This window comes from Stenella coeruleoalba (assembly GCF_951394435.1).
Source record: "Stenella coeruleoalba genome assembly, chromosome: 12".
Lineage (NCBI taxonomy): Eukaryota > Metazoa > Chordata > Mammalia > Artiodactyla > Delphinidae > Stenella > Stenella coeruleoalba.
In genome coordinates this window covers 90,306,164-90,316,799 of record NC_137158.1, presented here as the reverse complement: position 1 = coordinate 90,316,799, position 10,636 = coordinate 90,306,164, and the positions used below count along the sequence as shown (strand labels likewise).

Sequence of the window (10,636 nt, the reverse complement as noted above, 5' to 3'; positions counted from 1 at the left end):
TAACCCTTACCCTAAGCCTTACCCTAACCCGTACCCTAATCGTAACCCGTACACTAACACTAACCCATACCCTAACACATACCCTAACCCTAACCCGTTGTCATACACTAACGTGTACCCTAAACCGTACCGGTTCCCTAACCCTAACCCTATCCCTAATCCTAACTCTAACCCTTACCCTAAGACTTACACTAACCCATACCCTAATCCTAACACGTACACTAACACTGACCCATACCCTAACACATAACCCTAAACCTAACCCGTTGTCTTACCCTAACCTGTACCCTAAACCATACCCTAATCCTAAACCGTACACTAACACTAACCCTTACCCTAACACATTCCCTAACCCTAAGCCATTGTCGTACTCTCACCTGTTCCCGAAACCATACCCGTTCTTTAACCCTAACCCTAACCCTTACTCTATGCTTTACCCTAACCCTAACCCTAACCCTAACAGGTTCCCTAACCCTAACGTGCTGTCTTGCCCTAACCTGTACCATAAACCGTATCCATTCCCTAACCCTAATCCTAACCCTAGCCCTAACACTAACCCTAACACTTACCCTAAGCCTCACCCTAAACCGTAGCCTAGTCCTAACCCATACACTAACACTAGCACGTACCCTAATCCTAACCTGTTGTCGTACCCTAACCTGTATCCTAAACCGTACCCATTCCCTAAGCCTAACCCTAAGCCTAACCCTAACCCTAACCCTAACCCTAACCCTTACCCTAAGCCTTCCCCTAAGCCGTACCCGAATTCTAACCCGTACACTAACACTAACCCATACCCTAACATGTACTCTAACCCTAACCCATTGTCGTACCCTAACCTGTACCATGAACCGTACCCGTTCCCTAACCCTAACCCTAACCATAACCCTAACCCTTACCCTAAGCCTTACCCTAAACCGTACCGTAATCCTAACCCGTACACTAACATTAACCCATACCCTAACCCGTACCCTAACCCGTACCCTTTCCTGTACCCATACCCTAACCCTAACCCTAACCCTTGCGTAGCGGGAGCTCAAAGCTCTCTCCTCAGGCACGGCTGTGGTCTCTGGGGGAGGCAGAGCTCTGGTCTAGGAGATGCAGCTGTGGGGTCTTTTCCTCTGCCTGGTGACGGATCCCCAAGGTGAGTGTCTCAGGTTCAGGGCCGGTCTATGGGGATGATTGTGGCTTCAGGTGGCTAAGAGGGACTGATTCTCCTTGTTCTCAGGTGTCTTGTCTGATCTGACACTGCAGAGTCTGGCCCAGGACTGGTGAAGCCCTCACAGACCCTGTCCCTCACCTGTGCCGTCTCCGGGGGCTCTGTAACCAGCAGTTACTACTGGAATTGGATCTGCCCACGCCCTGGGGAAGGGTTGGAGTGGATGGGGTACTGGACAGGGAGTACAAGCTACAACCTGCTTTCCAAGGCCGAATCTCCGTCACTGCTGACACGTCCAAGAACCAGTTCTCCCTGCAGCTGAGTTCTGTGACCACCGAGGACACAGCCGTGTATTACTGTGCAAGAGACAGTGAGAGGAAGTCAGTGTGAGCCCAGACACAAACCTCTCTGCGGGGAGACAGGAGGGGCTGGGCTGTAGGGGAGCTCAGAGACTAGTCCCAGGAGCCGGTGCAGCGGGTGGCAGGGAAGGTGGTTTCGGTTGGGATTGAGAATTACCTCTCCACGACGTTCAGCTGCCCCAAGGGACATTTCAAGTTTTTTCTGTCTCTGAATTCTCATATTCTCAGTGCAGCCAACAAATGAGAAAGTTACATTGTCTATTTGCAGATGGGATATCATCAGTCACTAGGGATGTGTCCATCAAGTTCCTATATCTTATTTATTTTTCTTGACAAAGAGAACATCCAGAAGACTCTCAGCTTCCCTGTGATTCGAAAACATTTCCACAAAGGGAGGTACCAGCACATTTCATCAACTCTGTGTCCAAACCCAACTTCGACCCCCTCACGCACAGGTGGCCCGCCTATAGGACCTCCTGTCAGACAGGCACATATGACCTCAGGGGGTTATGATCAGTGCACCCCCAGGACCTCTGTCCACAGGGTCTCTCTCCCCCCAGGATATGTTAACCTCCTGCTTCTGATTTACTGGGGTGGATGTTGAACCCACCCCAACATAACGCTCTGCCTTCTACCTTTTAAATTCTCCCTCTACCTGTCCTAGACCCTGAGCACCGTGGGGTTAGGGTTAGGGTTAGGGTTAGGGTAGGGTTAGGGTTACAGTTAGGGTTAAAAAAAGCACACAAGAGCTCAGAAAACCAAGTAGTGTTTCCCTCTGTGAGGGGAATTTATGAGGTAAATCTCCATTTGAAAGGGTGTCTCCCTCTCTGTACCAGGAATAGGGTAACTGAAGCTCAAGAAACTTTTACCTATGGAGAAGGCCTGGACTTAAATCTACATAACAAACATACCCTTGTTTACTATGCACTGCCTGATGACCTCCTTTAACTGGCTTCCCCCCTCTCCCAACACCTTTTGTTTTTTAACTGAAGATGGTATGTAAGGGAGATTAGGTCATTTCCTGGGTTAGTTTTCCTGGTGTTGACCTGAAACAAACAGACAGCCAGATATTTCTCCAGCAAATATGGGTTTATTCTCAGGATCGGGAGAAAATCACAACTTGGAGGTCTGCAACCACAGCAAGGCACATGAGCATCCCCATGAGTCAAGGGAAGGAAACACCTCTGCAGAAAGGAAGAGGACCCTGGACGGGCTATAGCAAACAGTACACAACTTTTTATTGGCTGAGTCCTTGAGTCCTGGCTCAGTCCTTTCCTGAGGCCAGGAAATGAGAGTCTTTCTTCTCACTGTGGGGCTCCGCAATTGCGGTAACGCATGAGAGCTCTCCGTTCTGGTCTCCCCGTCCTATTTAATTGAGGTTTCTGCTTATTAATTTTTACAACACTAACCCCCAACTCTTAGCCCTTGGCCCAATCCCTAAACCCAAACCTAACTCCTAACCCTTAACTCTAGGCCCTAACCCCTAAGCTTATCCCTTCCCCACCATCCTAAACCCTCTCCCTAACTGCACCCTTCACGCCACCCTCCGTCCCTTTCCTGGACCAACTGGGCCAATGACATTTCTGAATCTTTCAGCATCTCCACCCTGCCTCTCCCCGCCACCCTACAGCCCCGCCTCCAGGGCTCAGGAGGCGACTGCGGTCATCCGCCCCTAGGTGAGCGGATATGTGCTCCCAGACCCAGAGCATTCAACAGCGTCTGCAGGACGTGCCCAGGCCGTGAGGAAGTCAGAGAGCCCGCGCTCCGCTGCACTTAGCTCACCTAAACGCCCTCCAAGACCTCCACGTGACCCCCGGGGACTCAAGCGGCTTCGCGCCCCTGCCCCAGCAACCAATCGTAAGTCAGGGACAACGAAGCCGGCCCACGCCAGGCCTCCCCATGGCCCCGCCCCCTCTCCACTGCCGTCCAATTGCTTCTGGCCGGCCGTCCTCCGCGCTTCCGCGGCGACTTCCGCTGTCGGCGGCGGGGCGGCAGGTCGAGGGGCCTAATTCCTGCGCCTATGGCATCCGGGAGCGTCGGGCTGGCTGAGCTGGGTTTTGTGGAGGCGGCGCCGGCGTGGCGGCTGCGCAGCGAGCAGTTCCCCAGTAAGGTGGGCGGCCGGCCGGCGTGGCTCGGCGCAGCCGGGCTGCCGGGGCCCGCGGGGCTGGCCTGCGCGCTGTGCGGCCGCCCACTGGCCTTCCTGCTGCAGCTGTACGCACCGCTTCCGGGCCGCGCCGACGCCTTCCACCGCAGTCTCTTCCTTTTCTGCTGCCGAACGCCACCGTGCTGCGCCGGCCTACGCGGTGAGCGGCCCGGGGCCCGGGTAGCGCGTGCGCGGTGAGAGGCCTGCGGCCCCGGTCGCGCGTGCGCTGCCTTGCTCGCGGTCAGGGCCCAGGGACCGTGCAGCCTCCTCTGCGACCCCGCCGCGGGCCTCTCCCCTGTACCCCGCGAGCGTTTCCGGGGGTGGGGGTGAGTTCCAAGGGCTCGCGCCTTCTTCGACCCCAGCTTTTTGTTAATCAGTCGGTAGTAGGTGTTCAGATAATAGAACCTGTAATTTTTCGGAAACCTGGGTTCCAACACGTTGCTCATATGTATGTAGTCTGACTTAATGTTACTTTTGTTACTAATTTGAACAAGCTCAAAGAGCCTACTTAGTTGTATGGACTTTAAAAAGTTTCTCGTTTTCACTCTTATTTTTTCTTCCTTTCCAGCAAATAAGCTTTTTGAAAGCAAAAACTTTGTTTTTCTTTTTAAAAAATGACTGTCTTTTCAGTCCTGTGTGGAGTGAAGGCACAAATATTTGAATTGCTATGTTGTTTTATTTAAAGCATGTGTAACGTTTCTCCTTCTCTCTCCTTAGTTTTTAGAAATCAGTTGCCTAGGAGAAATGACTTCTATGCCTATGAGCCACCTTCTGAGGATCCCCCGCTGGAGACAGGAGAATCCGTGTGCCTCCAGCTCGAGTCCGGTGCTCATCTCTGCAGAGTTTGTGGCTGTTTAGGCCCCAAAACATGCTCCCGATGTCACAAGGCACATTACTGCAGCAAGGAGCATCAGACTCTGGACTGGAGATTGGGACATAAGCAGGCTTGTACACAAGAAGGTCAGTCAATTCTGTTTTTATTTTTAAATCTCAGCTCAGTTTCATAGTGTCTGTCAGGCCAAATCTTTCATTTTGAGGATAAACATTAACATTACAAAAGGTGTAATACTTTTCAAAGCTTTGGTTAACTAGTGACATAAACACCTTTATGAAGAAGGAACTGTGAGGTCTTGCCCACTCACGTCCCAGCCTAGCTTTAGTATAGTCATTTAATTTATGAGCCATAATCTAAAATGCTGGAGCTACATATGTTAATTACTAGGGAAAACTGTTATGACATGGAATACACTTCAGATATAGGAAATTATTTGACCTTCCAAACTAAATGATTACTAATGATGCTAGTTACCTTACTTTGTTTCAGGTGATTTGGACAGTACAGTTCCAGACCACAGCTTCCTTTTTCCAGAATTTGAAATTGTAATAGAAACAGAAGATGAGATTATGCCTGAAGTTGTGGGAAAAGATGATGAATCAGAGATTATAGGTAGCATGGGTAAGGAATCAGTTTCAAAACTCATTCATTAAATATACACTACTATGTATAAAATAGATAACTAATGAGAACCTACTGTATAGCATAGGGAACTCCACTCAGTGCTCTGTGGTGAACTAAATAGAAAGGAAATCTATAAAAGGGGATATATGTATAAGGAAAAAAAGGAAAAAGGTGGGGGGAAGAATAGTGAATCTAGTTGAAGCAGAGAGAAAGTAGAGGGTCAAGTGTCCCAACATTCCAGCCTCAAGGGACATGTTGTCACCCATTTCAGGGGACACTGACGGCCTGCCATGGAGACCTAGGGATTAGAGAACCAGTTTGGAGACACCCGTCTTAGATCATTGCTAAGACAAAAAACGTTTTTCTTTTTAACTAACATATGAGAAGATTCAGTGCCAGATGTTTAAAAGCACCTAGGGAGAGGGATGCTATGTTTGTTGGTGGGTAGTAGTGTTAGAGAGTGTGCTTTGGGGAAGAATTCACTGATGAAGGAGTCTGATAGAAAATTTCCAATAACAGGTGAGAGAGAACTCCCTGTATTGAGTGTCCAGTGAAATGAAACCATGCTGTATCTAAACTGGACAGTGCGTGCCATTGATCCACACTGCCTCTGCTCCCTCAGACATGGGGCCAACAAAGTAATAAGCAATCGAAATGTAAAAAAAAAGAATAAAAAACTCTTTCATTAAGTGATTAAATATAATGCTTGAAAGGAAGGGCTCAAGATGCCAAGAAGAGAAGCACTGATAGGAAAAGGCAACTCACTTGGGAGGCTGCAACCTATACTTTTCAAATATTGCCTCATTTGAAGATATCCTTTCTGTACTTCCCTCCTTGGCATATACAGGAACGTTCTGGTTCCTGTAAACATGTCAGAGGAAGTATCCAGGTGGTCAGTTGGGTGGGGCTGCACAGGATGCTGGAAACTTGGAAAGTTTATCTGGCTCCAGGATTTGTTTCTCTGATTGAGATGGTGGACATGAGAGTGCCTAGCAGTGTTTGGTGGGCAGCAGGGGGCCCTTTTATCTGGCAAGTTTCAGATACTTGATTTCATCAGTTACTTCAAGGTTATCATACTCTGGAGCAGTGCCTGTGCTGAGACTGAGCCGTAGCCAAAATTGATCCAACACTTACTCTGTACCACGGGCCTTTTGTGCGTGATCTTACTAAAGTCTTGACATCAGAACAATATGTTAGAAACTCTGCCCCATTTTGCAGTGAGGAATTTGAGGTTCTGGGTATAACTTGCTTGGTCGTATAACTGACTAAAGTTGTTAAGTTCTAGAACTGAAGTCTGAGCTCACGTCTTACTCCAAAACTTGAGCCAAAATGTAGATTTCAGAATCTAAATTAAATTTTGGATTAGAATGTCAGCTTACTGGCTTACAGTTCACATTCAGGGTATCAGAAATACCTTCTGAGTTACAAAGACTCGATCCTGTTGGGGATGGTGGTGTTTCAGGTAGCTGAGATTCCAGAGGTGAGTGTGAAGGAGTGAGCTGGTAGGGTTAGGGCATGTGATGACTGAATGAGTGTAAGGGAAAGGAGAGATGAAACATGAAGAGATTGGAAGTAAGAGTCCAGATGGGTGAAGGACACTAGTGATAAGCAGGGCTCATATTTTTTGGGTGCCCTTTTGTGTGCTGGGCACAGCAGTCCTCAGACTGGGACTTGGGGTCTGTTCTTCTAATTTGGAGTTTTAAAGAGAAGCTCCTACTAGGAGCCGGCATAGTAATAATGCTTCATGGAGTACCTGCAAAGTCAGATGGTCTTAAAGCACAAACATTAATGAATTAAAATAGGAAAGCCTGTAGAAGCATCTGGCCTTCACTGTCTGATTTAACACTAAGTTGGTTGTTTAAAACTGGCTTCCCTCAGCATGTGTTTATTGTCCAGACATGGAGATTATTCCTGTTGCATAACAGTTATGTTGATAATTTTTTAGGTGAAACACCTGAGGAAGAACTGGATTCCATGGCAAAACATGAATCTAGGGAAGATAGAATTTTCCAGAAGTTTAAAACCAAAATATCCTCTGAACCAGAACAGGTAAAATAGAATTCATTTACAGCTCCTTCTGTTCTTTTCAGGTGGTGGTTTAGGGGTATAAACCCTGAGTAGGGAATTCCCTGGCAGTCCAGTGGTTAGGACTCTGCACTTCCATCGCTGGGGGCCCAGGTTTGATCCCTGGTTGGGGAACTAAGAAACCAACCTGCAACATTAGCACAAAGACCACTGTGGTTTTGTGAAAAGAATAATGGGTTTTGCTGTTATGAAGAATTCTGGCTTTTTGAATTACATATTGACCTTCTGATGTAATTGTATCTACGGTGTGGGGAAAAAAAAAAGAGTGGTTTCGAGGATTAAGGTAGATTGTAGACTCACAGTAAGTATTCAGCAAATGCTTCCCTTTGCCTCTTTTCTTCCATTAACTTTATTCCCCTTAACTTCCCTTACCATAAACATAAATCACTAAAGAAGACAGCTAAATTCCCATAAGCCAGTCGCTAGAGCAAATCAACATCCAGGGGCTTATAGGAAGAGTAGGTCTAGGTCCTAAATACTGAGAAGGTAGTTTTTAGCAACACATATGCTTTTAACAAGAAATATTGAGGAAGGTCACTCATTTGTTACATAAGATGTTATAACAAAATTTACTTCTGTTTTATTTAAACACTGTGGCTCACTTGGTATTTGTTCCTTTAAAAATTGTTAACTAAGTTTCCTTATATCTGTGTGAAGGTAAGCACAGACCCTGGGCTGCATGTTAGATTGACAACCTGGTGATGGGGAAATAGGATTATTGTTAGTCTCTTCACAAAATAGTCATAGGATTCAGATTCTAACCATATTGACATCTAAGAAAAATAATTTGGATATCCTGAATCAGATAAGCTGAAACAGTCCCTTTGATCAGGGGCCCCAAACCCTGGGCCAAGGACCGGTACCGTGAAGCTTCAGCTGCCACTCCCCATCGCTCGCATTCACGCCAGAACCACCCCCTTTCCCCTCCCTGTCCGTGCAAAAATTGTCTTTCACGAGACAAAACCAGTCCCTGGTGCCAAAAAGGTTGGGCACCGCTGCCTTTGATGACGCTGAGAACGGTCTTAATTGTGCCCAGTGGAGGGGCGCAGGGGGACAGACAGTAAAGTGGTTTTCAGATGAGCGTTTCATCAATCGTAAGAGTATGTACAAAGCTTCTCTAGATGATCCTCAGATCTCATGAGATGTTGGTGATTTAAACTGACCCTTATTGATTTTAGATTCTCAGATACGGCAGAGGGATTGCCCCCATCTGGATCTCTGGTGAAAATATCCCTCAAGAAAAGGATATTCCAGATTGCCCCTGTGGTGCCAAGAGAATATTTGAATTCCAGGTATGACCTTAAATAAGTACTATTATAGTATGTAATTACCCTGATTTATAATTTTAAGCATTAAAAAACTTTGCCAAAGTAACATATGTGTATGGGTCCCTATGGTGTTATGGAAGGTTCCCTATGATGAAAATCAGTAGTTTCCTACCCCACCTTAGGGCTTGTTACAAGGAGGGAATTACCTTTTACTGGTTATCTGGTAGTTATTTCTATCTTTAAATAGCATGCTTTTTCTGAGATTTATCAGTTTACTAGTTTTTTAGACATCTGTTGACTGACTTCTGCAGTAGTGAGGATTTAAATGTAGTCACTCACACCATCTAGACCATCGCCCACTTCCCAGTGTGGTTAGGGTCAATATTATTTTAGTGCCTCTATTGTTACCTTTATAATTTAAAATAATATACCTTTTTTTACAATATTTGACTCTCTCCTTTGTGAGAGTGTTTCAGAACGCTTACTCTGTTTAGTCTTGGTTTGTAGATTTGTTAGGAGAACAAATTAATGTAATCATTAAGGTAACCCCCCCCCCCACAAGAAGTTGTTAGCATCAAAATCCGTTTGGGTTGGGCGGAAATGCTCCTGAATTGTGGATTCACTAACCTTATAAAGTGATATTTGTTTCTTAGGATAAAAAAAGGATTTTTGTGGACTGATCCAAAACTAATTGGTTCTTACTGCCAGAGCTCTGACTGACGCCCAAGATGAGCTGACGGTGATTGTATAAAGCAATTTGATAACAGTAGTGGCAGTGCTGGCTCTTACTCTTTCCCATGAGACCACTGACTCCTAAGACCCATTTCTAGTCTATACAAATACATCAATAGATTTCCTTTTTGTATTCTACTAGGTTAGTGTTTCTTCAGAGTCATAGTAACAGCATCTGCTATTCAGGTTGTAAATAACTCAAAATAAGAGCTGCCCAAAGAGAAGCCTCATCCCTATTTTGCGGCATATTATTAATAAAAAAATAATTAGGTTAACAGCCAGGTCAAATAGATCAGCTGATCTTATTATACTTAGGAACTTCTTTCTTAAACAAAAAAGAAAGACACCAAATAGAGAGGGACTTTAAAGAAACATAGAGTTGCAAAGTATTTTTAGATTGTTAAGTATGTTAACACCATTAATGTCTTTAATCTTGCTGTGGAGTGTGGAGATGGAGAGACCAGGATCCCCAGGAAGGTCTGGTCTGTTGAAAGCAGACTGTGCTCATCACCGCCAAGGAGCGCTCTGACTGTGCCATCCTTTTCCCAGGTCATGCCTCATCTGCTCAACTACCTGAAGGCCGACAGACTGGGCAGGAGTGTCGACTGGGGCGTCCTGGCCGTCTTCACCTGTGCTGAAAGCTGTGGCCTGGGCACTGGCTACACAGAGGAATTTGTTTGGAAGCAAGATGTAACAGATACTGCCTAAAGACAACTGTGTGAAGCCTCAAAATAGTCATCATCTCTTAGACCTTCCAATTCCATTTCTAGGACTTTATCCTAAGGAAATAATTATACCAGAGATACACAAAGATGTTGTTTTAGGTGTTGTGTATCTGTCCAGCAGGAGGCTACACAGTCTTAATGATACAGACTTATATGCACATCAAGTAAGATAAAGATGCCAAGGTATCATTGTAGATGGTATTCATAGTATGCTATTTTTGTAAAAATATTTATACACATGTATATACACCAAAAATATCTGGAATGAAATGCACTAGGTGTGAACTGGTTAACTGAACAGTGGGACTAAGTGACATGATCTTTTTACTTATATGTATGTTTCTTTCTATAATAAAAATGGGTTATGTGCCTAATTAAGTCAAACCATCACTCAAGAGCATTTCTCCCCTAAAATTTGCAAAGTTAAAACAAGGAGAAAAATATTTGGGTAAAACCCCAGAGACTTCCTGAGTTCAAAGAGAAGCTCTACTTCAAGACTGACCTTGGTCAGCCAGTGGCACTGCTTACAGACCAGAGACTGAAAGGTCTTCTCTTTCCATCTATCTCCCCATCTCCCAGCACTGTCCACATGGCAAGTAAACCCAAATAAGGACAGGGAATCAGCCACGGGAATTTCCCTGGGTCAGCCTGAGGGAAGGCTCTGAGGCAGCTTTCAAGTGAGGGATATTGTTTCCGATGCCTCTGT

General features: G+C 45.7%; 1 protein-coding gene across 2 annotated transcripts; it reads left to right on the top strand.

The window, feature by feature from the left end:
* The first annotated feature begins 3,244 nt into the window (after positions 1–3,244).
* Positions 3,245–10,345, top strand: PDCD2 (programmed cell death 2). Of its 2 annotated transcripts, XM_079939500.1 has the most exons (6): positions 3,245–3,821; positions 4,379–4,621; positions 4,986–5,117; positions 7,066–7,169; positions 8,384–8,497; positions 9,755–10,345. In XM_079939500.1, exons 1-6 carry the CDS (start codon positions 3,539–3,541, stop codon positions 9,911–9,913), a joined length of 1,035 nt encoding a protein of 344 aa, XP_079795626.1. In that variant the 5' UTR covers positions 3,245–3,538; the 3' UTR covers positions 9,914–10,345. The 2 variants fall into 2 exon arrangements, with proteins under 2 accessions (XP_079795626.1, XP_079795627.1); XM_079939501.1 differs by lacking the exon at positions 4,986–5,117 and having other exon boundaries at positions 3,247–3,821.
* The last annotated feature ends 291 nt before the right edge of the window (positions 10,346–10,636 follow it).

Coding starts and splice junctions, on each gene's coding strand:
- PDCD2 (XM_079939500.1), top strand. CDS start 3,539: ATGGCATCCGGGAGCGTCGGGCTGGCTGAGCTGGGTTTTGTGGAGGCG. Junction 4,622..4,985: donor GCAGGCTTGTACACAAGAAG/GTCAGTCAATTC, acceptor ACTTTGTTTCAG/GTGATTTGGACAGTACAGTT. Junction 8,498..9,754: donor AGAGAATATTTGAATTCCAG/GTATGACCTTAA, acceptor TCCTTTTCCCAG/GTCATGCCTCATCTGCTCAA.